The sequence below is a fragment of the Thamnophis elegans genome, chromosome 3 (assembly GCF_009769535.1).
Source record: "Thamnophis elegans isolate rThaEle1 chromosome 3, rThaEle1.pri, whole genome shotgun sequence".
Taxonomy (NCBI): Eukaryota; Metazoa; Chordata; class Lepidosauria; order Squamata; family Colubridae; genus Thamnophis; species Thamnophis elegans.
In genome coordinates this window covers 139,012,561-139,039,551 of record NC_045543.1, presented here as the reverse complement: position 1 = coordinate 139,039,551, position 26,991 = coordinate 139,012,561, and the positions used below count along the sequence as shown (strand labels likewise).

General features: G+C 44.8%; 1 protein-coding gene across 2 annotated transcripts; it reads right to left on the bottom strand.

Moving 5' to 3' along the window:
• Positions 1-962: 962 nt before the first annotated feature.
• Positions 963-26,810, bottom strand: ACAA2 (acetyl-CoA acyltransferase 2). Of its 2 annotated transcripts, XM_032213406.1 has the most exons (10): positions 26,710-26,810; positions 17,169-17,335; positions 15,454-15,582; positions 14,061-14,177; positions 9,609-9,756; positions 8,763-8,938; positions 6,330-6,459; positions 3,781-3,851; positions 2,902-3,056; positions 963-1,569 (listed from the first exon to the last, which is right to left on the bottom strand). In XM_032213406.1, the coding sequence occupies exons 1-10, from the start codon at positions 26,723-26,725 to the stop codon at positions 1,485-1,487; spliced, it is 1,194 nt and encodes a 397-aa protein (XP_032069297.1). In that variant the 5' UTR covers positions 26,726-26,810; the 3' UTR covers positions 963-1,484. The 2 variants fall into 2 exon arrangements, with proteins under 2 accessions (XP_032069297.1, XP_032069298.1); XM_032213407.1 differs by lacking the exon at positions 26,710-26,810 and having other exon boundaries at positions 17,169-17,366.
• Positions 26,811-26,991: the final 181 nt, after the last annotated feature.

Sequence of the window (26,991 nt, the reverse complement as noted above, 5' to 3'; positions counted from 1 at the left end):
AACAGTAAGACATAAACAATACATGAGTAAAAGTAAAACACAACATTCATTCATCATTCGGGTGGGGACGGATTACAATCTTTATCCTCAGGCCTGACGGGACAGCCAGGTCTTAAGGGCTGTGCGGAAGGTCTGGACGGTGGTGAGTGTAAGAATCTCCACGGGGAGATCGTTCCAAAGGGTCGGAGCTACTACTGAAAAGGCTCTCCTCCGCGTAGTTGCCAGTCGACACTGAGTGGCAGATGGAACTCGGAGGAGGCCTAATCTGTGTGATCTAATAGGTCATAGGGAGGTAATTGGCAGGAGGCGGTCTCTCAAGTACTCAGATCCACTACCATGGAGGGCTTTATGGGTGGTAAGTAGCACCTTGAAGCGCACCCGGAGATCAACAGGTAGCCAGCGCAGCTCGCGGAGGATAGGTGTTATGTGGGCGAACCGTGGTGCACCCACAGTCACTCGCGCGGCCGCATTCTGGACTAGCTGAAGTCGCCGGATGCTCTTCAAGGGCAGCCCCATGTAGAGCACGTTGCAGTATTCCAGCCTAGAGGTTATGAATGTTGTTGAATTTTTAATTGTTGTTTTTTATTTTTATATTCCCCCCCCCTTCCCTGCTGACCGTTGCAGCATCTCCATATACATGTGATCCAAATTCAGATGCATGGCAACTGCCTCGTATTTATGACGGTCGCAATGTCCCAGGGTCATGTTGCGACCTTCCGACAAGCAAAGCCAATGGATTCACTTAACAACCGTGTTACTAAATTAACGACGGCAGCGATTCTCTTTAACAACTGTGGCAATAAAGTTTGTAAAACGGGGCAAAACTCACTTAACTGCTTCGCTTAGCAATAGAAATTTGGAGCTGAATCGTGGTCGTAAGTTGAAGACTACTTTATATTCTTCAGAATCATCCGAGTGACACTCTTAAAGGAGAAAACTTTACAGAAATCCAGACTAATAACTTCCCAATTCAGTATTACTTTACTTTTTTTAGAAGGCACATTTATTTCTGTCAGACTTCGTTGCTATGGCTGAGTAGTTCAAGCAAAAAAATCATACCCAAACGTTGGTGCTAAACTCCATCGAATTACATTAATTGAATACAAAACAATTCAGGATGATTTGAAAGGTTGGGAAGCCACACTGTTAAAACATCAAACTCCAGGTTCGTTTTGGCTCGAATTGTTGGCTGCTAAACATTTCTCCGATAACATTTTCATTAGAAAAATCAAAATTGAGTTCAGTGGGCAGTAATGGATCGATAAAAATTAGGGGCAAATCCACACCATTGGTTGAAGGTTAGATGGTTACTTTCTCTAAAAAAACAGATTTTAGCAGAGTGCTTCACTTGAGACTAGATTATTACCAGTCTGGGCACAAAAGGACAATTGTAACTCTCCCTCTCTCTCTCGTTTCTTCAATTGGTTGTGTAAACAGTTAGCAGAGAACGCAGGGTTAAATCCCCACAGCCTCTCGCTGGTCCTTCAGGCAGTATTCTGAATGATGAGAGCAATGCCTTGGCCACCTCCAATGCAGGCCGAACCCACGGCGTAGTTACCTTTACGGCGCCTGCAACAAACCAAGAGAATAGCAATTATGAACAAGATTCAAGAAGGGAGTGGACTGCCATCTGTCAAAAATGGTGTAGGACACTGATGGCGAACCTTTTTGGCACCGAGTGCCAAAAAGGTTGTGCGGAAACGTCACCCGCGCACTGGTCAGCGCCACGCTCCAGAAAAGCCAAACTTCTAGGTTCTACCACGCATGCCTGCCCAACAATCGGCTGGCCGGCACGCATGCACAGGCCGGTTTTCGGCACTGCCGTATGCGCAAAGGGTCCGCGCTCCAGAAAAGCAGAACTTCCGGGTCCTGGATTGCATGTGCACCCGATAATCAGCTGGCAGGAGCGCATGCGCACAACCGGTCTTCAGCACCACTGCGTGCACGAAGGACAGCTGATCATCACGCGGGCATGCACACCAGAAACCACGAAGACAAACAGGCAAGGCCACGTGTGCCGAGGTGGCACAGTGGTTAAATGCAGCACTGCAGGCTACTTCAGCTGACTGCAGTTCTGCAGTTCGGCTGTTCAAATCTCACCGGCTCAGGGTTGACTCAACCTTCCATCCTTCCGAGGTGGGTAAAATGAGGACCCGGATTGTTGTTGGGGGCAATATGCTGACTCTGTAAACCACTTAGAGAGGGTTGAAAGCCCTATGAAGCAGTATATAAGTCTAACTGCTATTGCTATTGCTATGGTTTCAAGTGCCACTTTGGGCATGCTTGCCATAGATTTGCCATCATGGGTGTAGGGTCTCCCGCTTGGAAGGGGGGTGTTGGACTAGATCAGGGGTGTCAAAGTCAATTTCATTGAGGGCCGCATCAGGGTTATGTTTGACCTAGGAGGGCCGGGGCAGGCGTGGCTAGTTTTACATCACTCGGGTTAGGGTGGTGGCCCTAACCATTAGGGTTAAGGTTAGAGTGGTGGCCCTGCGGTGGCCCAAGCGCTCTGCCAGCGAAAACGGGCTCCTGAGCTCCATTTTCGGCTGCAATGGTCTCCTGCAACCCTTTGCCAGTGAAAACAGTACATGCTTCAAACCTCTCAGTCTGCAGTAGGAATACAAAGTGGATAACCATGTTTTTCATCAATGTCTACTTCTGACTAGCTTACAAGTCTCCAGGACCTCAGCCGCAGTCCTTTTTAATCTATATTTTCCCTTCCTCTTACTTTTCGCTGAGCTGCCAGGGAGTGAATTTGATCTCTTCTCTGCAAAAAAAATAATGGACGCCATCTGTTTTCTACAGCAAATCCACAGTGACTCAGTTACCCTCTCTCTGAGCATTCTTTCCAGAATATTAAGGAGAAACAAAAGAAACCGTTTCCTTGGTGTGTTTATCCACCTTAGTTCGTGGACCAGATGACTCGTGATCCTGGAGCCTGAAGCTCCCAGAGGGTGACCCAAAGCGATGGCTCCTCCATTGACGTTGGTCTTCTCGGGGTCCAGACCCAGAACCTTTTCCACAGATAAGTACTGTGGTGCAAATGCTTCATTAACCTGGGAAACACATCAGACAGGCAACGTTAGAAATATCTCAAATTGGGCTCCTGTGATTTGCTGATTAGAATTATCCTCAACGCTGGGTCTTGTATCTGGAAAAAGCAGCGGGAAATGCAGATTTCCTTGGGGACAGGAGAGATCAGGGATCTGAATCATATGTTAAAAAAAAAACCCAATCCACCAGGATCATTTACTGGGTAGAACTCACCGGAAGTATTCAATCATTTTCAAGAATGGTCAATTTTTTTTTTCATTTTCATTTATTTGACATTTATAGGCCACCCTTTTCCCTGAGGGGACTCAGGGCGGCTTACAATTTGTAGGAAGGGAGTGCACGACAAAACACAAAAAGAAAATGTGAAATATAATAAAATAAAACAATAAAACACAACATTCATTCAGCATTCGGGTGGGGCGAGATTAGGGTCTTATCCCCAGGCCTGACAGGATAGCCAGATCTTAAGGGCTCAAATAGCTATTCTCTCTGCAGAGGTAGTCCTTGACTTATAACCATTCCTTTAGAACTGTTTAAAGTTACAGTGGCATTGAAAGATGGACTCACAACCAGTCCTTGCACTTATGACTGTCATGGCCTCCCCATCGTCACACGATCAAAATTTGAGCACTTGGCAACCAGCAGGCAGCGCCCACCCACCCATTTCTCCCCCATTAATAACCCATGCATTTGTTTAATGACTGCATTTCACTGAGTGGCCATTACCTCAACCAAATCCATGTCTTTCAAAGAGAGGCCAGCTTTCTTGAGGGCTTCAGTAACAGCAGGCACAGGACCTATGTCAGAAACATACAGTACATGTGTAAGTGAAAAATGGAGGGTGGCCCATTCCTGAACAGAATAACGGAGTTGGAAGGGACCTCGGAGGTCTTCTAGTCTAACCCGCTACTCATGCAGGAAACCATTCTCTAGCCTCCAGGCTGGATGTCCAAAAGCTGTCAGTAAAGCATAGCTTTACTGAACCAAGGAAAGATGTCTCTTATGGGAAATGTAGTAATAGGACTTATATACCTATTTTCATAAAATATCAAATGTGTGGAACTTACAAAATTAAGTTGACAAAGAAAATCAATATAGCTGAAAGCAAAGGATTGTTTGAAGGATCTGAGAGCTTGTTGTTGTTGTTAGTTGCGAAGTTGTGTCCAACTCCATCCAGCCACCTCATTCTCTGCTGTCCCCTTCTTCTTTCTCCCTCAATCTTCCCCAGCATGAAGCTCTTCTCCTTCCTTCTCATTAGGTGGCCAAAGTACTTGAGTTTCCTCTTCAGGATCTGGCCTTCTAAAGAGAAGTCAGGGTTGATCTCCTCTAGGACCGACTGGTTTGATCGCCTTGCAGTCCAAGGGATTTGCAGGAATCTTCTCCAGCACCAGATTTCAAAGGCCTCCATTCTTTGGTGCTCAGCCTTCCTTATGGTCCAACTTTCACAACCATACATGGCAACTGGGAAAACCATAGCCATGACTATATGCACTTTTGTTGGCAGATGATGTCTCTGCTTTTTAGTATGCTGTCTAGATTTGCCATAGCTTTCCTCCCTAGGAGCAAGTGTCTTTTAATTTCTTGGCTAAGAGCTACTAGGACTTAATTTCCTTTTGTGCAAAACAAAAGAATAAACTTGATTGAAATCACACACACACACATACCCTAGAATTTCTGCTTCAGACTTAAGATGCCTCTGTCTGGTTATTTAGGGGCTGAAACTACAGAAACTACCTGAGCCCTTCTCCCATACCTGCACCAATAAGAAGGGGGGGGGGGGGACCAACGAGAGAGCCCAGAATTTTGCATTTTGTCCAGCTGACCTACTTCCTAAGACCTTTCCACAACTTAATATTTGCTGATCAATTGATAACAAAGGAGACGTCCAAATTATCTGCTTAACCAAAACTAGCAGAATTCAGATAATGTTCTGTTCACAATTTGCAACATCAGAGAGGAATTTTCACATCCTTGAAAAAGCATTTTCATCACCCTTTGAATATAAGCCACTGGGCAGCATCTGGAGTCTACCAGTAAAAACTGATCACTGGGGTTATAATATCACCTATGTATTCATGATTGAATTCTTCAAACTTCTTTTTTATGGTATTTGTGTCCCCAATTATACTATATAAAAGGTAAAGGTTCCCCTTGCACCTATGTGCTAATCATTCCTGACTCTAGGGGGCGGTGCTCATCTCCATTTCAAAGCCGAAAAGCCCACGCTGACTGAATACATCTCTGTGGTCATGTGGCCGGCATGACTAAATGCCGAAGGCGCACGGAACGCTGTTACCTTCCCACCAAAGGTGGTCCCTATTTTTCTACTTGCAGTTTTACGTGCTTTCGAACTGCTAGGTTGGCAGAAGCTGGGACAAGTAACGGGAGCTCACTCCGCTACACGGTGCTAGGGATTCTAATCACCGACCTTTCTTATCGACGAACTCAGCCTCTTAGCCACTGAGCCACCACGTCCCTTAAAACTATATTAAAGATATACAAACATCAGCAAGGGCATTCTTTTCCCGCACAGCAATAACCTACTCTTTTATTAACCTTTTTTTCTGATGTAATATTTTGTTTACTTATTTGGATGAAACTCTAAACAAAGGGGGGGGGGGAATCAAAGGGCATCTGGCTGTATCCACTTCCAAATAAACCAGACCAGTGGTGGGATTCAGCCAGTTCGCACCTATTCGGGAGAACCGGTTATTAACTTTCTAAGCAGTTCGGAGAATCGGTTGTTGGAAGAAATCTCCTTTTGGTTTTTTCCACTTTTACAGGGCTAATCCTGTAAGGAAGGCAGGAAGGAAACATTCTGGTGTTGTTTCTAGCCTAATTGTTATTGCCCTGCTCACGGAAACTGCCTCTCTGGTTAACCCTTATTACATTGAAACATCTAAAGCAAAGCACCCATCGACGTGAGTGACTTTGAGTTGGCTACGCCCACATGGTCACATGACCACCGGGCCACACCTACCAGCTGGTCATTAGGGCAGAACCGGTTGTTAAATTATTTGAGTCCCACCACTGAACCAGACCAACAGAAGAGAATATCTATAGCTCAGAGTTGCACTGAGGAGGCCTTGGTGCCGTCCGAGGTTAGTTGTTTACTTGCATACATCTGTAAGTAAACAACCAGGCTCAGAGACCACCAAGGACTCCATAAAACTAGTCCGGCCTTCTTGCTGTGGGCTGCAACTGGAGAATTACAAGACCTTTTATGCATGGGATGGGAAGAACTCTTACTGAAAAGCATCTCTGGAGTCACTTACCAATGCCCATGATGTTAGGATCACACCCCGCTGCGTGATAACTAACAATTCTAGCCAAAGGAGTGAGGTTGTGCTTTTTTACGGCATCTTCGCTTGCTAGGATCACGGCGCCTGCCCCATCGCTCACCCCCTACAACAGAAGAACACCAGGCATTAAGGCTGGGCAAAATAAAAACCGAAGAACATACCAGTGGACTCACATTGAGGCTGAAATGGTAAGAAGATGTTATCAGGCAGCTCACATTCAATGTAGCATTTTTTCAGGGGGCCTGGATGTTGCCTGTACTAATTGGGAATTTCGGAAACTCCAGTTCCCGATGCCTTAGGTTTACTTCCAGTTTGGGCCAACCTGGCTTCTAGTGAACCGTGGGTTCGCTTAATGACCACAGCAGAAAAGGTCATAAAATTGGGCCGGTCCATTTTAAACCATCATACCAGTGGTGGGTTCTGGACAGTACGGACCGGTACGGGCGTACCAGTGGTAGATGGGAGCAGCGGCCACAGTACTGGAATGGTGGCTTGTTTGGCCCACCTGCCTGCCTGCATTCCTTACTGCTTTTTATTTATTTTATTTATTTATTTAATTAGCTTGTATGCCGCCCACTCTCGGAAGACTCAGGGCGGCTTACAAATAAAAAGGGAAGGGGGGATATAAAAAAATAAAACAACAATTAAAAATTCAACAACATTCATAACTTAGGATGGGGCTGGATAAATCAACAGCCCCAGGCCTGCTGGAACAGCCAGATCTTGGTCGCTTTGCGGAAGGCCGGAAGGGTAGTAAGGGTCCGGATCTCCACGGGGAGATCCGGAGCAGCTACAGAGAAGGCCCTCCCCCGGGGGGGTCGCCAGCCGACATTGACCAGCAGATGGAATCCGGAGGAGGCCTAGTCTGTGCGATCTAATAGTCTCTGGGAGGTAAATGGCAGGAGGCGGTCTCTCAGGTAGCCAGGTCCGATACCATGTAGGGCTTTAAAAGTAACGACTAGCACCTTGAAGCGTGTCCGGAGACCAATGGGAAGCCAGTGCAGCTCGCGGAGGATAGGTGTAAAGTGGGTGTACCTAGGTGCACCCACAATCGCTCGCGCGGCTGCATTCTGGACTAGCTGAAGTCTTCGAACACTCTTCAGGGGCAGCCCCATGTAGAGCGCGGTTCAGTAAATTTGATGCAAACAGGTCAATTGTGCATGCACGCACAGCGTGCGGCACCTGCATGACCTCTGCCGAGCAGCTGAGTGTCGCTGGGCGGTGGTGTGCGCATGTGTGCGCAGCGCGCATGCCCGACGAGGACGCCCGGCCCCATTGCAGGGTACCGGTTGCAACAGGATCCGGAACCCACTACTGCATCATACATATGACCAAAATGAGCAGGCTCCGTTATGGTCGTAACTCGAGGATTATCTATGTATCTAGCATCTGCAAAATACCAATGGCTCTCCTACCTGAGGCTTATAGAAACAGTAGCCTCAATCAGGCTGAAAAGTTCTAATTTGGGGACAGCTAATCGTGATTTCCAAAGGGATAACTTTAAATATCCTTGAGACATATTTTTCCAAATATTGTTGTATTTGCAAAAACTATGCCTTAGTACCATCACTTTGAAAAGGTTTTTTTTTTAAGCTGCCTCACACTCCTTCACCTCTGCATCCAATTGATATTTGTTCCCTGGCTACTTAATTAAGTCAAAGATGACTCCCTATTTGAAGAGAGATGGTATTAGGAGCCCGGGTGGCGCAGTGTTTAAGTTAAGTTAAGTGCAGTATTGCAGGCAAACTGCTCACAGCCTGACGTTCGAATGTGACCTGCTCAAGGTTGACTCAGCCTTCCATCCTTCCAGTAAAATTTTGTTGGGGGTAAAATGCAAAGAATGCTATACATTGTAAACCGTCCATTTAGTGTTATGGGGAAATAAAGGTAAAGGTTCCCCTCGCAAATATGTGCTAGTCATTCCCGACTCAAGGGGACGGTGCTCATCTCCGTTTCAAAGCTGAAGAGCCAGTGCTGTCCGAAGACATCTCCATGGTCATGTGGCCGGCATGACTCAACGCCGAAGGCGCACGGAACACTGTTACCTTCCCACCAAAGGTGGTCCCTATTTTTCTACTTGCATTTTTACACGCTTTCGAACTGCTAGGTTGACAGAAGCTGGGACAAGTAACGGGAGCTCACTCCGTTACGCGGCACTAGGGATTCGAACCACCAACCTGCCAACTTTTCTGATCGACAAGCTCAGCGTCTTAGCCACGGAGCCACCGCATCGCCAATTATGGGGCGGTATATAAGCCTAGATGCTATTGCTAAATGTTATTACAAAGAGCTTAGTGATTGGACTTCAGCTCCAGGAAAATGTCGATCTGGACTTCTAAAATGGTAAATCAGAAGATGGTTGGAAGACTACTGAGTGTTTCCTGGTACTTCCTGGAGGAGGCTCACCGAGGCGTTCCCCGCTGTGACGGTGCCATCCTTCTTGAAGACCGTAGGGAGTTTTCCCAGTTGCTCCACCGTGGCATCCGGCCGGGGATGTTCATCGCGTTCCAAGCTCTGCTTGCTCTTCTTAACTTTCACTTCAATGGGGGCCATCTCAGCCTTAAAATGTCCGGCTTCGTGAGCTACGAATGTAAAAAAAAAAAAAAAAGTCTATTATGATTGTATATGTATACTGCTATTTTTTCTTTGTTATGTATATTGAAATGGAATTATAAATACCATCAACACAAAAGGGAGTTTGCTCAGAAGTTGAAATACACCAAGTGCTCTTTTTCTCTAGTGCCTAAAGGTGAAGGTAAAGGTTCTCCTCGCACATATGTGCTAGTCGTTCCTGACTCTAGAGGGCAGTGCTCATCTTCGTTTCAAAGCCGAAGAGCCGGCGCTGTCCGAAGACGTCTCCGTAGTCATGTGGCCAGCATGACTCAATGCCGAAGGCGCACGGAATGCTGTTACCTTCCCACCAAAGGTGGTTCCTACTTTTCTACTCGCATTTTTTACGTCCTTTCGAACTGCTCCGTTGTCAGAAGCTGGGACAAGTAACGGGAGCTCACTCCATTATGCAGCGCTAGGGATTCGAACCGCCGACCTGCCGACCTTTCTGATCGACAAGCTCAGCATCTTAGCCACTGAGCCACCGCGTCCCTAACTAATGCCTAATTTTCCTCATAAAAGATAATCCCATCAACCTAATCCTCAACTTGAGTTTTAAGAAACACAATCCAGATGTCAACTGCTGTGAGAATTAAGTTTCCATGGGAAACAGATCGGTGCTCTTCCATTAAACATACTGACCAGCTTTCCACCTCTGTTGTGTCTTGACGGCATAGCGATCACACTCTTCTCTGGTAATATTGTATTTTGCAGCAAGATTTTCAGCTGTGACACCCATGGGAGTCTGGATATGCGCATCGGTTAGACCTGACCACAATATGTCTTCCAGCTGCCAGAAAAGAGGGGACAGAATCATGTTATAGGTTAATGTTTCTAAAAGTGCATATAGTCAAGGCTATAGTTTTTCCAGTTGCAATGGATGGCTGTGAAAGTTGGTCCATAAGAAAGGCCAAAGAATGGAGGCCTTTGAACTCTGGTGCTGGAGAAGACTCTTGCGAGTCCCCTGGACCGCTAGGCGATCAAACTGGTCAGTCCTAGAGGAGATCAATCCTGACTGCTCTTTAGAAGGCCAGATCCTGAAGAGGAAACTCAAATCCTTTGGCCACCTAATGAGAAGGAAGGACTCCCTGGAGAAGAGCCTAATGGTGGGAAAGATTGAGGGCAAAAGAAGAAAGGGACGACAGAGAATGAGGTGGCTGGATGGAGTCCCCGAAGCAGTCGGCGTGAGCTTAAATGGACTCCAGAGGATGGTAGAGGACAGGAAGGCCTGGAGGAACATTGTCCATGTGGTCGTGATGGGTTGAATACGACTTTGCAATAACAACAACAACAAGACTTCATCTCCCAGAATTCCAGAGTCATCTGTCCATAAGTCTCACCTGCTACCTTCAAGATCTGGGAGAGCAACTATCACAATGAAGAGCTGGCATGACAAAATGTGGGTTGGGAATTATGGGAGCTTTAGAAGGCTGGGAAAGAATGCCCAAATCACACAGACACACACAGACACATACACACACACACACACACACACAAAGACCCACACAAAATTGCACTGCAAGCTGTGGGTTTTCCGAACATTCTTAGAGTAAGCACAGACTTCTCAAAATGGACGTACCTGCAAAATCGTACGTGCGGGATTTGTCCCCTATCCTAAAATCTAAAGTTCTGAATGTTACTCTTACTTATTAAAGTGTGGGGAAGGGGAGTGGAAATGCTTTGAAGATTATGAGAAACTCTGCAGAAATGCCTTTAAATTGGCTTTCTCACCTTACAGATGGTTTTCAGATTTCATTTGTACTTTTTGCCTCTGGTCCCAAAACAAGAGAGAGCAGAAACTTGGATAGCGGCCAGAAGTACTTTTCCCAACATAAAATTAAAGAAACTACCAATTTGGGGGAATATTTCCCCCTCAGACAATCCGGCAGTGCTGTCCCTTGTTTTGAAAGCAAGACTACTGGGATTGGGGGCAGACTTAAGTTCCCCGCCCTACAAGGCTCCTCTCTTCATTGGCCTTATCTTATCACTGATGTTTCTATAGCTTTCCTAAGAGTTTCTCAACTTGGCCACTTTAAGATGGCTGGACTTCAATTCCCAGAATTATCTGACTCCGAGAGAGTAAGGCTTTTCCATATCTCTGCTTCCCTAAAGCTGAGGCTTTCCCTTCGAATGCTGGGTTGGGAAAAGAGGAGAGGACAATTCAGCATTTGGAGTTGTGTGACCAGAAGGGGATAGTGCTTTTAAAAGGGTTTAAAACCCATTTTTGTGGCAGAGTCGGACAGTGAGGAGGTTGGGGAAGAACATGGGCCAGTCCTGGAGACTGAGGAAAGCTCAAACGAGGGCTCTGCGTCAGAGGCAGAGAGAGAGTTAGACAACAGTGAGGCTGGAGCCTGTTCCCTGTGTGCACATGCCAGTGGTGGGTTTCAAAATTTTTTGGAACCTACTCTGTGGGTGTGGCCTCCTTTGTGGGAGTGGCTTGCCGGCCATGTGACCTGGTGGGAGTGGCTTGCTGGCCATGTGTTTTCTTTTTTTCTTTCCCTCTCTCTCTCTCTCTCTTTTTCCTTCCTTTTGTCCCTCCGTCCCCTTTTTTTTCTTTCATCTCTCTCTCACTCTTTTTCTTTCGTTATTTATTTCTTCCTTCCTTCCTTCCTTCCTTCCTTTCTCTCTCTCTCTCTCTCTCTCTCTCTCTGTGTGTATGTGTGTGCAGTGGTGGGTTTCAAATTTTTTTAGAACTTCTTCTGTAGGTGTGGCCTGCTTTCTGGGTCCACTGGTGGAGCCTCTTCTAACCGGTTCGGTAGATTTGACGAATTCGGTTCTACCGAATAGGTGCGAAGTGGTAGGAACCCACCTCTGGCGCATGCGCAGAGCTGCCAGAAGACAAGAACAACTAAGAAAGCAGGGCCGACTTGGGAGTAAAGTCACACGTTGGAGGTAATTGCCCCCCCCCCGCCCCCAGGAAACAAAAAAGGAGCAAACGGGGGGGGGGGGTTTCAGGAAACAGTTTGTTCATTCAGTTATTTGGAAACTAGTTATTTGGCAGCTTGCCAAACAAGATAAGGTTCCTGCTGATAAACATTCCTCCGAAAGACTGTTTGTGAAGCCTTGAGGACTGTGAATGACAGGAAGTCACAGTCATGTAAATAAAAGGGGTTTTGCTGGGACTAAGACTCTGCTTCTTGTTTTTTTAAGGAAGCCTGGGTCACAACACCTTTTGGTCTTTTTTATGTGTTGGAGAATAGCTGATGAGTTTTTTTCTATAACATACAAGGCCCTTCAGATGTTTTAAATAAATAAAGATACACCATTCATGTTGCCCCTTCTCCACTAATGTATGCCAGTGAGAATTGGCAAAGAGGAAGGGAGTAAGAGAATATATTAGAACAGTGATTTACTGGAAAAAAGTACAGGTAATCCTCGACTTACAACAGTCCATTTAGTGACCATTCAAAGTTACAACTTACACTTGCGACCACTGCAGCAATCTCCAGGGTCACATGATCAAAATTTAAAAGCTTAGCTAAAGAGAGGTTCATATTTATGTCAGTTGCCGTGTCCCTTCTGACAAGTTAACGAGGAATCGTATTCCCTTAACAGCGGTGGCGAGAAAAGTAAAATGGGGTAAACTCCACTAACAAATTTCACTTAGCAGCATAAATATTGGGCTCAATTGTGGTCGTAACTTGAGGACTACCTGTATTAGCAAGAGGTTAATAACACAAAAGGAGGCAACATTTTGTCAGGGGTCTGTACATTTTTGATCTGTTCCATGAAAGGCTAAGTGCTGACTTCTGAAGGAGAAAGGCTGGGCCTATCTACTGTAGGCCTCAATGCACAAATATTTTATTTTAGGAATTGTACACATGTTTAAAAGGTAATGACAGCAGCTGATAACACATGATCTGAATCAAGATCACGTGAAGTGTTAATACCACTTTATAATGCCTGGGTAAGGCCACACTTGGAATACTGCGTTCAGTTTTGGTCGCCATGATGTAAAAAAGATGTGGAGACTCTAGAAAGAGTGCAGAGGAGAGCAACAAAGAGGATTAGGGAACTGGAGACTAAGACATATGAAGAACGGTTGCAGGAACTGGGTAAGTCTAGTTTAATAGAAAGAAGGACTAGGGGAGACATGATAGCAGTCTTCTAATATCTCAGGGGTTGCCACAAAGAAGAGGGAGTCAAACTATTCTCCAAGGCACCTGAGGGTAGAACAAGAAGCAATGGGTGGAAACTAATCAAGGAGAGAAGCAACTTAGAACTGAGGAGAAATTTCCTGACAGTTAGAACAATTAATCAGTGGAACAGAAGTTGCCTCCAGAAGTTGTGAATGCCCCAACACTGGAAGTCTTTAAGAAGATGTTGGATAGGAATTTGTCTGAAACGGTATAGGGTTTCCTGCCTAGGCAGGGGGTTGGACCTTCCAACTCTGCTATTGAATTTGTATTTATCTTTTTGTGGAATTGGGTTTGCCATCTTCAGAGTTTATCTGTTTGTATTTTTTACTTCTCAAGGCTAGCCTACAGGCCCAGAGCTCTCCCATTCCAATACATACCAGGGATGACCCTGCTTAGCTTCTGAGCTCAGCCAAATATTGCTACACGGGCATGAAAGTAAATCGAAAGATTCAGAATGCAAATGATGTACATTAGTTCATACAATTCCTTACACTGTAAATAGAGTAACATCTAATGCAGGGGTGTCAAACTCAAGGTCCCTGGGCTGGATCTGGCTCCATGGTGTTTAGATCTGGCACACAGCCCCCCCTCCCCCCCCCGAACAGCGAAGGGCTGGCCCGCGGTGCCTCTGCCAGCAAAAACGGAGCTCGGGAGGGCCGTGTGTGTCCCCCAGAGCTCTGTTTTTGCTGGCAGAGGTCTGCAAGAGGCTGTGACAGCTGTAAATGGATGTCGACCTGACCATGTCCCCACTCCCCACATCCCCCCGGGGTCAAACACAACCCTGATGCAGCCCTCAATGAAATTGAGCTTGACACCCCTGATCTTATGGGACAGACTAATTTTCTTTGGTGTAATTTTATGCGATCCAGAGATATGACTCAGGGTTCCTTAGGGAGAGATGTCCCAATTTCAAACAAAAAACGCAAACACAACAGGATGGGCGCAAAGCACTAACCTGGAGATCAACTCCTAGTTTTGTTCCAAACCGCATATTTCGAACAGCAAAAGGTGCCTGGCTCATGCTTTCCGTGCCACCACAAAGCACCACTTCAGAATCTTTAACGCTAATTTCCTGATTTGAGTTTAGAGGAAAGAAAAGCACATTAGATGGACAATAGTATTTAGCAATTGTATACCACTTTACAGTGCTTTACAGCCCTCTCTAAGCGGTGTTTACAGTGTCAGCCTCTTGCCCCCAACAATTGGCTCCTCATTTTACCCACCTTGGAAGTATGGCGGACTGAGTCAACCTTGAGCCTGGTGAGACTCGAACTGCCAAATTGCAGGCAGCAGAAGTAACCTGCAGTACTGCACTCTAACCACTGTGCCAGTAGTAGGATTCACATTTTTTACTATCGGTTCTATGAGTGTGGCTTGGTGGGTGTGGCTTGGTAGGCGTGGCAGGGAAGGGATACTGAAAAATCCCCATTTCCTCCCGATCAGCTGGGACTCGAGAATAGATGGGGCGCGGCCAGCCAGAGGTGGTATTTACCGGTTCTCTGAACCACTCAAAATTTCCGCTACCGGTTCTCCAGAACTGGTCAAAACTTTTCTGAATATCATCTCTGCCCTGCGCCACCGTGGCTCATATGAAAGTACATATGAAACACACAACTATGTAAACCAGCATCCTCCAATCTTTTGGAGACCAGGGACTGGTTCCGTGGAGAGTTTTTTCCCACGGACCAGAGGGCGCGTGATTTTGCGTGCTGCCTGCATCCCAGAGATGGGGCTTTTCTTGTTTGCACGGACCGGTTTCTGGCATGTCACAGACCGGTGTCGGTCCACAGACTGTGGGTTGGGGACCCCTGATCTAAATTATCAGATCTTTTTTTTTTTTTACTTTGAAAGAGTAGAGCGATCAAAACATTTTTTTAAAAAAAATATGTACATGAAAAATAGCAATAGCAATAGCAGTTAGACTTATATACCGCTTCATAGGGCTTTCAGCCCTCTCTAAGCGGTTTACAGAGTCAGCACATTGTCCCCAACAACAATCCAGGTCCTCATTTTACCCACCTCGGAAGGATGGAAGGCTGAGTCAACCTTGAGCCTGGTGGGATTTGAACAGCTGAACTGCTGAACTGCAGTCAGCTGAAGTAGCCTGCAGTGCTGCATTTAACCATTGCGCCACCTTGGCTCTTCTGAAAAGCAGGCGAACAATTCCAATCTCTGCATGACACAATGCAGAATAACCGTATGTACAAACCTAAACTGCAAGAGAGAATAGAGCAGTGTTTCTCAACCTTGGAGACTTGAAGTCCACAGGACTTCAAGTCTCCAAGGTTGAGAAACACTGGAATAGAGTGACCAAGAATGGGGCAAAATAATTGAGTGGATATTAGTACCTGACATCCATTAACAATAGACTGGAAGCCTGATCCACACAATCTATTGATGGTTAAGGCAGGAATTGGGATTGGCACTCCAATACGTAAGCCAACATGTCGCGCGAGGTAAGCAGCATCTCTAGAACTCTGCAAGGGGGAAAAAAAATGAGAAAATTAACCTGTCAAATTCTGCTTAAAAACTAAGTCGTGTGGTTGAAGATGACGTTCCTATCTATTTGTAGAAGTGAATAAAAGCAAATCATGTTCACATGAATGTGACAACAATGTGACAATTGCAGTTGTAAGGACTGGTCATAAAACCCAGCACTGTAATTTCAAACAATCGCTGAATATGGTCACTAAAGGAGTAATCTTGTATACCGGTAGTCCTTGAGTTACAACCACAATTGAGCCCAGAATTTATGTTGCTAAATGAGAAATTTGTTAAGTAAGTTTTGCCCCATTTTACAAACTTTCTTGCCGGAGTTCTTAAGTGAATCGCTGCCGTTGTTAAATTAGTAACACCGTTGTTAAACGAATTTGGTTTTCCTATTGATTTTCGGAAGGTCGCAAAAGTGGATCACATGATCCCTAGCACTGAAACAGTCATAAATGTGAATCAGTTCCCAAGATTCTGAATTTTGATCATGTGACCACGGGGATACTACAACGGTTGTAAGTGTGAAAAATGGTCACAAGACACTTTTTTCCCCATGCCATTGTAACTTCAAATGGTCACTAAGTGAACTGTTGTAAGTTGAGGACTACTGGCACCTTTATTTTCCTTCTTTCATTGCTATTGTTTATGCAATTTATGAATGAGCTCAGTAAAAAAAATTTTTTTTTGTTTAAACACATTAATCGTTGCCTTGTTAATGCAAAATTCAAACAGAAAGTCAATTGTGAAGAAGAAAAAAACACTACTTATCGTGATATCATCGCTTGGTGATATAATGATCCCACTGACAATACACTCTACAATGCTAGCAAATTCAGTTACCCAAATGTTCCAAAAAGAAACGGTTTGGTGAGGGACCTGATCAGGACCGGATTTAGATGAAAAGAGGCCCTAGGCTATTCCACTTATAAGGCCCTCTCACCTCCGATTTTTAAGTTTGTAAATTACATGAGAGACAATAAAATACATCATTACTGTGATATATCAATATATATATCAATATATATAGCTGGGCTCCCGATGGAGGGAGGCTCTGCTCTGCGGCAAAGGCAGCGAAGCCAGCCGCCTCCCCTGCTGCACTCAGCTGCCCGGCTCGGCCCCCTCGCCCTCACCTGCCTGGCCGCTGGTGGGCTCCGCGTCGATGGGGCAGCTACTGGGAGCGGCCGCGCCTCTCACCCGACCGCCGGTGCCGGAAACGTGGGCGGACTCCCCAACTGCCACGGCGCTGGAACGATCTTAACCAATACATTTTTATGTTTGTTTATTAGTCATATGCGTAGAATTTCTCCTTATTTATGGTTCATGTTTTAGTGTTCACTGTTTTTAGAATAGTGTAATTTTAATTTTGCTAACAATTTGAATGTAGGCCCCTCTTGATCTTGAGGCCCTAGGCTGAAGCCTACTTAGCCTATAGGAAAATCCGGCCTGGACCTGATGCAATACGAGAGGCTCCACCAATGAACTTCTGGTTTCTCTGTAACGGAGGAACTAAGCAAGAACAGACACAGAATGGTGTGTTGGTCAGGGAGACTGGCAACTGCCAAGTTGTACCAACCTGCATGACGTTGCCCACAATTACGCTGTCAATGATTTCTGGAGATATTTTGCCAGCAGACAAGGCTGATCGAGCCGCAATCTCGGCAAGATCCGTGGCGGTGAAGTCCTTGAGCAAGCCGCCATAAGCCCCAAATGGAGTCCTCTTGGCAGAAACAATGAATATTCCTAGGAGACAAAACATGGGAAATATGGAAGTGCCTTCTATAAAATCTTACCACTGTTTATTTAGATCAGTTCTTCTCCACTTTCACAACTTTTAAGATGTGTGGACTTCAACTCCCAGAATTTCCTAATGAGCACAGCTGGCTGGGGAATTCTGAGAGTTGAAGCCCTGACATCTTAAAAGTTGTTTAGTTTGAGAAATACTGGTCTAGTCCAATATTCATTTAGTTTATTGATTCAAAGGCCGCCTCCTTGACGTACAAGATAACTGTTGAAACAATCAAGAAAACTGCTATGAAAATAAAATATATTATGGCACAAAGCAAATTTCATTGGTGGCGATTCAACATCTTGTTGCCTTTCACAAGAAATCCTGAATTTTTTTTCTCGAGTTTAGATTGCTTCCATATTCCTAACAGATAAAGTTTATCTTCTGTTTTGTCAAATTCATAAAGCAAGGGATTGCAAAGTCACACAAAACATTAGGCCTTCTTGATCTATACGGGATAGAATGGTACAGTAGTTAGACGTGGCCCAACAAAACCGCGCTCGTCAAAATAGCGGTGACAAATAAGCGCCGACAAGTATGCATCGTCATTAGCGCGCCCACATTACCGCGTCAATATCAGCGCGACGATGAAAGCGCGAAGGAAGAAACAGTGAAGCTTTTGAAATATTTTAACCGCAAATACTAAAATGTAAAATGAAGCTTTTTGTATTTTGAAGCTTTTGAATGCTAGTAAAAGTTAACGTTTATTTTAACCGCAGTAAAATGTAGAATGCAGCTTTTGAATGTTTTGAAACAGTGGTTTAGGGTTAGGGTTAGGTTTAGGGTTAGGGTTAGGATTGCGTCTGCGCGCTGATGCCGGCGCGCTAGGGTCGCATTTTGCTGAGCGCTTCGGACGGCGGGGATTTGCCTTCCACGGTTATGTCGGCGCGGAAAAGGGCTTCGCAGTTTTGTCGGTGAACCGTAGTTAGATATATGAAAGAGATCCCAAGAGTTTTTTGAGAATGTTAGTGTCAGTGTTCCAAGTATCATGTAGAATTAAATCAGAGTCCAAGGCAAAACGATCCTTTTGGTTCCAATTTAATAAAGCAGACATCTTAGGCACATCTGTGTTAATCCCAATACTGGAAATGACATCAGAATTCCACCCAGTTAAAAGTTCATGATCTTGTCCCCACACCCACAATCCATCACATGGTTCAATCTTCTTCTACCACGCTGGCATCCACACCCAGATTCTTCCGGTCAAGTGTACTGGTGCGGAGACAAAGGATGACCTTGGCTTCTAGTAAAGAATGAAAACAATACATTCCACAATCTCACTCCTGTCTATTCCCCCCTCCCATCGACTATACTAATGAAACAGCATAACGAAATAAGAGAAAGTGTGGCAGGCCAAAATTCTAAAAGGAATATAAATGCAGGCCTGACAGTCAGCAGAATTTGATGCACACAGATTTTACAGCGGGCACTGAAATGTGGGGGGTTTCGTTGAAATGCTGAGTTAGCACCGATATGAACCTGTTTCCTCCATGTACTGCAAAAATCTGCACATCGTCAGCTGCCACCTTATACTTGCTGTGCTGTGCTGCTGGGAATTAACAGATTGCCATAAACTGTGGGAAGGGGGAATGAAAGGGAGGATGTTTGGGAAATCGGAAGTAGATGCTGCACCTCCTCAAGATGCTGCCTCAAAATCACCCAGTTGGAAGGAGGAGGGGGCTGCATTCCAAACAGCACTTGGACTGATTGTTATGAAAACAACTTGCATGAACTTGATTGGTCAAGCTGTGGTGGGCAATGAGAGACAGTTTAGGAGGGAAAAGTAGAGAGCTTGGGACTTTTGGAGCGCAATTCTCACTTCCGGCTATGCAATGCTGCAATACACTTGATCTCTAATAAAACTATACTCTTCTCAACAAAAGCAACAAAGAATCATTTCTATTTAGAGTTGTGAGCAGTCCAACATCTCATTTGATGGCTGCCTTTTCAAATTAACCAGTATCTTACTCTACAGATAGTACTCGCTTACAAATGGTCGCTTAATGACCATTCAAAGTTATGAACCACGCCAACGCTACTGCTTATAACCCGGATTTGATGTTCTGATATCCCCCTCACACACACGGACAATTTATGATAATTTGGAATTTCCATTTCCAGGAAAAAAAAAATACTCATTGTGGATAATGGATCCACATAACGACTGTGGCCTTAGTTTTATAATCATGACATTTGCTTTATGATTGCTGCAAAAATAGTCATGAAATTGGGCACGGTCACATGGTGTCCTGCTTAACAACCAGTACAGCTTATATATGTAATTCTGGGCTCAATTAAAGCTGCCTCAAGGACTGTCAGTCAAGGACTGTGCAAAACTTTCAACTGAAAAACAGGGGTGTTTTTGCCTTCCCGCACCCCCCCAGAAGCATCCTGCAGGCTTCAGCAGAGCTAGGGAAAGGGAAAAATGTCCCCACTTCAGTGAAAAACGTGGGTCTTTTTACCTTCTCCCAACCCTGCTGAAGCCTGCAGAGTGCTCCTGAGGGCCGGGGAGGACAACAACTTTTTTTTCTTACTTACCTCTTCAAAATCTTGCTGTGTCTTATACACCGGTGCGTCTTATAGTTCAAAAAATACGGTAGTTCCTCAGTATATTTAAATGTTAACACTTCAAGCTGTCTTCTTAAATCTTGCTATTCTAAATGGGCAGCGTTTGTGGCAGTGGTGGGATTCAGCCAGTTCGCACCTATTCGGGAGAACCGGTTGGTAACTTTCTAAGCAGTTCAGAGAACGGGTTGTTGGAAGAAATCTTTTGTTTTTTCCCACTTTCCAGGACTAATCCTGTAAGGAAGGCAGGAAGGAAACATTCTGGTGGTGTTTGTAGCCTAATCTTTATTGCCCAGAGTCCTCCGGGATTGGGTGGCCTAGAAATTTAACAAACAAACCAGCAAAAAAATAAATTGCCCTGCTTACAGAAACTGCCTCTCCAGTTAACCCTTATTACCATTGTAACAACTAAGGCGAAGTGCCCATCGACCTGAGTGACATTGACTTGGCCATGCCCACATGATCACATGACCACTGAGCCCCGCCTACCCAGATGGTCATTAAAGCAGAGAACTGGTTGGTAAATTATTTGAATCCCACCACTGGTTTGTGGTCACTATTTTTCCATGCTTTTTGAAAAGAAAACCTATCAATCCCACATCAACAGGGTATTTTGATCAGTGTCCTTTCCAGCTGAGCTAACTGAGGAATATGGGAGTTATTTTAGAAGTATCGCACAAATAATAAACGCAGCCAACTTAATTAGAACTAATCAAAATGACTAATAAGGTAATACATGCGTTAGGCAGATCAAAGTAAGGAACCAGCTTCTGAATATTCCATAAATGTTTTACTGAATTATAAGGCTCTTAACCAGTATATGGTAGATGGGTTGCTTAATGTCTTCACTGAAAGATCTGCACTGGTTTGCCAACTGCTTACTCAGCATAATTTAAGATCTTGGGATTAACCTTTAAATCATCAAAAGCTTTAAGTCTGATAACTAGAGCAATGGCTTCTTTCCTTGTAAATTGTTCAGCTGGTTAATAACTGCAGGAGATGCATTCTTGAAGACGTTTCTACAATCAAAGGTCCAAATGGCTTTTTCTGGCTTTGTCAGTTACGTACTCTTCCCAACTTTGCAAGAGTTGACCCTGGGCCCCATTCTTTCAATGTACGGAAAAATCTTTAGAGAGACATGGGATGATAAAGCAGAGAGGCTGCATTCTATGCACCTCCCTCCCTCTGAGTTAAAGGAATGCATCAATCATTTTGTGAATAGGTTTGCTTTTCATCTTTGAATACAGGTTATCATCGTCTTATGACGACTTAGTGGTTGTTCCAAGTTACTACAGACCTCCAAAAGGTACTTATGATCTGGATTCAAAGTTCAGAATGATGCCCCCCCCCTTATACTTAAAGGTAAAGGTTCCCCTCGCACATATGTGCTAGTCGTTCCTGACTCTAGGGGGAGGTGCTCATCTCCGTTTCAAAGGCAAAGAGCCAGTGCTCTCCCAAGATATCTCCATGGTCATATGGCCGGCACGACTCAACGCTGAAGGCGCATGGAACATTGTTACCTTCCCACCAAAGGTGGTTCCTATTTTTCTACTTGCATTTTTACATGCTTTCGAACTGCTAGGTTGGCAGAAGCTGGGACAAGTAACGGGAGCTCACTCCGTTACACGGCACTAGGGATTCGAACCGCCAAACTTCTGATCGACAAGCTCAGTGTCTTAGCCACTGAGCCACCACGTCCCTTTTCCCTTATAGTTACACGGTCACATTTTGTGTGACTGACAACCAGCACACATTTGTAACAGTTTGCAGTGTCTTGTGGTCACATGACTGAGATTTACAGGATGTTTTCCCAGGAAGTGGCATTTACTTCCAATTTCAGAGGGAAAGATACCAATTGTGGGCAATGGCTTTGCTTAAGGACTTCGGCATTCATTTAAACGATTGCCAGAATAAAATGGTATTAAAATCAGGTCAATCAGGCCTCTTTAACAACCAACACGATTTATAACCGTAACTCCAGGCTCAATAATGGTCCTAAATCAGGTCTATCTATATGTATAATCCTTTTGATTTTCTGACTTTCTAGACCAATCTGATGTTATACATTGCAAGGGTCTCCAAACTTGGTGACTTTAAGACTTGTGGACGTCAACTCCCAGAATTCCCTAGTCAGTGCTGGCTAGGGAATTCTGGGAATTGAAGTCCACAAGTCTTAAAGTTGCCAAGTTTGGAGACCCCGTTATATTGTGTGAGGTTTTCTGCATAATCTGATACTAGAAATTTCAGCAGAAGAGTTCCATTCCTCAAACTTAGGACTATAGTTAATGCAGAAGGGTCAGACTGAAAAATAAAATACAATCATGATACCTAATAACCTCCCCGTCAGTCCAAATTACCTAATTGTTATTAAAGTTACTACACCCTTCTCAATTTCAAGCTACTGGAACTATCCTTTCCTAAATGATGTAACTCAGAAAGCATTTTAACCCACTTTTCTGACGTTACTTTCCCTCAAAAGCCCACAAAACATGTGACTATTGTGAGGACCAACCATCTCTAGAATAGTAAAGTCTCAACATCGTAAAACACAGTAGATATTATCAGATTTAATTTTGGGGCGTGGTTAAGAAAATATGCACAGGAGATTAAGAGAAAAAGATTAATCACTAGCCATTCCATTCACAAGTATAAATATTTAAGGAGTTAAGGTATTAACTAACTTAGATTAACTAGCCCCTAGTCATTAAAGGGGGGAAATGCCAAAGAGAGGGGATAGGAAAATATAAGGGAGACCTTGTTTTCCTGATTGGCAAAAAAAATAAAGTACTTCGGTTTAAACCTATATACATTTGTAGACAGAAATAGAATAAGAGAGTTGGAAGGGACGTTGCAAAATTGTGAAGATGCCAAAATATGCCATTTCCTAGATTCTTCCTAGCTCCTAACATTCCTTAACCCAGCTCATCTATATTCATCTCACTTTCAAAACCTAGTTTGCTTCCAAAGGTTAGGTGATGCGGCTAATATTTGTTCATAAGTCTAAAGTCTGAGAGCCATAAATATCTGAAGTCTGAGGGAGCCAGCTTTCTGATAAGCTGTGGAAAGGCTTTCATTCTCTATGGTGGAACTTAAGAAGGAATTTCTTCCTTCTTAAAGTAGCATTTGACAGGACAGTAAGAAAAGTGGTATTGGGTCAAGCCAAAAGCCCTGGCACGTTCTGTTTAACAGGAAAAAAAAATACTGCAATACTGTGGGACGTTGCAAACATCCCATAGTGCAAAATGTAAATGGAGAAGACGGTGAATGAATGCCCAGAATGTGATCATATGATTATGCATGGATAGGCAGAACTTCGAATCCAGGTTGTAAGTCTTTTTTTTTTCAAGTCCTTTATAACTCTGAATGGTTATTAAGCAACCAGTCATAAGCTGAGGACTATCTATATATCTCTTTCTCAAAACATAGGAAGCTGACTATAGTCAGGCTAAAGGTAAAGGTTCCCCTCGCACATATTTGCTAGCTGTTCCCAACTCTAGGGGGCGGTGCTCATCTCCGTTTCAAAGCCGAAGAAACAGAGTTATCCGAAGACGACTCTGTGGTCATGTGGCTGGTATGACTAAACACCGAAGGCGCGCGGAACGCTGTTACCTTCCCATCAAAGGTGGTCCCTATTTTTCTACTTGCATTTTTACATGCTTTCGAACTGCTAGGTTGGCAAGAGCTGGGACAATGGGAGCTCACTCCGTTATGTGGCGCTAGGGATTAGAACCGTCAAACTGCTCAGCATCTTAGCCACTGAGCCACCGCGTCCCATATAGTCAGGCTAGTGATGTTCTAATCTCCAAAGTTTGCTAACATCCACGCTTGGTTAATAATTATGCACTGAATCCTGAGTTTTTTGGGTGAATTGAAAACCGTATCTGTTAAAAAGTCTCCCGTGTGACTGTGCTAAGGTAAAAGTTCAAGATGCCTCCAGGTTGAGCTAAGATTCTGCTGATTCCATGGACAGAACTATGCACTTTTTAGGCAATAAGTTTCCCGCGGCCTCTTCAAAGGTGATCTTCAACTTCGGGTGCCCAAATATTAACCAGGCAGGCCCAACCCTTCACTTCTAAGCCCGGGTAAGATTGGGTACATACTGCTACTTGTTGAGACATGCCAGACTAGAGAGGAGTCCAAAACTCATTCACAGCTTGGTGTTAGATCTATCCATTCTTATTTGGCCTTCAGTTGCTCAACCAAATTCATTACAAGGAGAGATACAGAAAGGCAAGTCAACTCCAATTAGTCCAGAATGCAGCCGCGCAAGCGATTGTGGGTGCACCAAGGTACACCCACGTTACACCTATCCTCCGCGAGCTGCACTGGCTACCTATTAGTCTCCGAATCCGCTTCAAGGTGCTGGTCGCTACCTATAAAGCCCTACATGGCATCGGACCTGGGTACCTGAGAGACCGCCTCCTGCCGATTACCTCTCTCAGACCAATTAGATCGCACAGGTTAGGTCTCCTCCGGATTCCATCTGCCAGCCAATGTCGGCTGGTGACTCCCCGGGGGAGGGCCTTCTCTGTTGCAGCTCCGGCCCTCTGGAACGAGCTCCCTGTTGAGATCCGGACCCTTACTACCCTCCCGGCCTTCCGCAAAGCCACCAAGTCCTGGCTGTTCCAGCAGGCTGGGGGGAGCTAAGAAGCATCTACCTCCATGGAAATTGTGAATGTTGGTTTTGTTTTTAATATGTTGTCTTTGTCTCGTTCCCCCCTTTCCCTTGTCTTTTGTGAGCCGCCCGGAGTCCTCCGGGAGTGGGCGGCATACAAGACAAATAAATAATAAAATAATAAATAATTATCAAAAACTTGCTTGGAAGGTCGTAAATAGCAATCATATGGCACACACACACAAACCCAGGACATTGGAACTGTCCTAAATACATGCCAGTTGCCAAGCACCTGAATTTGGATCATGTGATCTTGGGGATTCCATGATGGTTGTAAGTGCGAGGACCAGTCATTACTTTTTTTTCAGTGCCATTGTAACTTCAGATGGCTGCAAGTCAAGGACTACTTGTACTTCTTCCTACCCACACAATTCTGCCAGAATATTTTTCAAAGCAGTCTAGAGCTGCAATATTACGAAATTGCTACAATACTCATTAGGTATTGCAATGGGATGTTGGGACAAAGTCCTCCAGCTATGAGAACCTATGAGAACCTGTCACCATTCATTTTATAGCCTACTGGAAGTTAAGCAACATCTGGAGGACTTTGGCTTGCTTTCAAGTATTTCATCCGTAGTTCTGCAACAATCTCAAATTTCTCTGCTTTTAAATATATTTTTTTTACAATTTCTCTACCTGAAAATGTAACATCTCTCTTCTCACTCTCCAAATGTCCTCAGATACAGGCCTGGGAGTCCCACAATTGTCAGTTTATTTCCCCCCCCATTCTAACCACCAAACACCAAGCACTACTATTCCCCAGCTTTATATATTGTGAACTGGACTCATGAGTTGGGGAGGGGGAGAGAGAGACTATTTCCATTTGAAGTCTAACATAAAATAATATTCACAGTTTCTTATCTAATAAATCTGCTTAAAAATTAGAGAGCCTCAATTGGTTTTTATTTTTATTTTAAAACAATTATATATTGACTTTGACTTTTAGTCACTAAAAGTCGCTAAACATAGACACTAAAATACCTGATATTTTTAGCTTTGGTATAATATTAATATCCATTTAATATTTTGTATTAAATGGATGGAAACTGACCAAGGAGAGATTCAACCTAGAAATAAGAAGAAATTTTCTGACAGTGAGAACAATCCACCAACGGAGCAGAAGTTGCCTTTGGAAGTTGTGGGAGTTTCATCACTGGAGGCTTTCAAGAAGAGATTGGACTGCTATTTGTCAGAAATGGTGTAGGGTCTCCTATTTGGGCAGGGGAATTGGACTAGATGACCTACAAGGTCCCTTCCAACTGTTAATCTATTAATATTTTTGGGGAGATTTTTAAAAATATAAATCATCAACAAGTACAAAAGATTTTTGTTTCCAAGTTAGAAGAATGTTTCATTTCTTCATTCTACAAAACTGCAAACCTTCCCAAGTGTCTTAGGAAACCAGCCTCTCTACTCACTCCTTACACCTGGCTTTACAGTACTTTAGTGCAGTGGTTTCCAACCTTGGCAACTTTTAAGACTTGTGGACTTCAACTCCCAGAGTTCCTCAGCCAGCTTTGGTCTTAAAATTGCCAAGGTTGGAGACCACCGCAGTTTAGTGTATTGGATTGCAAATCATTACCTCCCAGCCTCCATGAATATAATCCCAAATTAACTTTGCATTCCCCGGGATAACAAAATCAGCCCGAGGAACTGCAAGAAAAACCGAGGGCATCAACTATTGGATTTCCACGTGCCAGCAAGTCACCCTTGGGAAGGCAAAAGCCATATACGGAAGGGAGTAGTAACCAGCTCGCCTGCCTAACTTAAGACTTGGCTGGGGATCACCCCGTCACCCAACTTTTGCAATTTGTTTTCCCCACTTTTCCGCCTCGCGAGGATAAAGCTGGGACGAAATAAAGCGAGGACGGGTCGTGCAACTGCAGGGCACAAAACGTCTCTTCCATGCCTGGGAATGGGCGTCCTTGAAGGGAAGCACGGTATGCATTCCCAGCTGCTGGAGTGGAGGGTGGGGAAGGGATCTTTGCAAGATCCTGCCCTAAAATCAAGGCCGAAGAGGAAGAAGGGGAGCATTGGGAGGGAGGGTCCCCATTATTTTGGGGGGGGAAGGGGGGGTTCCTGCCTTACCTCTGAGCAAAGCCATGGCTGCAGCGGCGGTGCTTTGCTTCCTCTCCAACCGACTTCCCCGCTGGGGTCCTCGGTTGGCGAGTCACAACCCCGCCGCGCCCCCTTCCACCGCCCCGCCCTCCTACTCCTCCTCCTTCTCGCCCCGGGCAGTCACTTCCAGCGGCGCCCGGCGAAGACCGGCCTTCGCGGGGCTGGAAGGCAAGGCAAGAGACGGGCAGAGACGATGCAGAGAGGCAGGGCATTCAATTCCCGGGGAATCCGGGGTCCCATAATCCCCAGCCG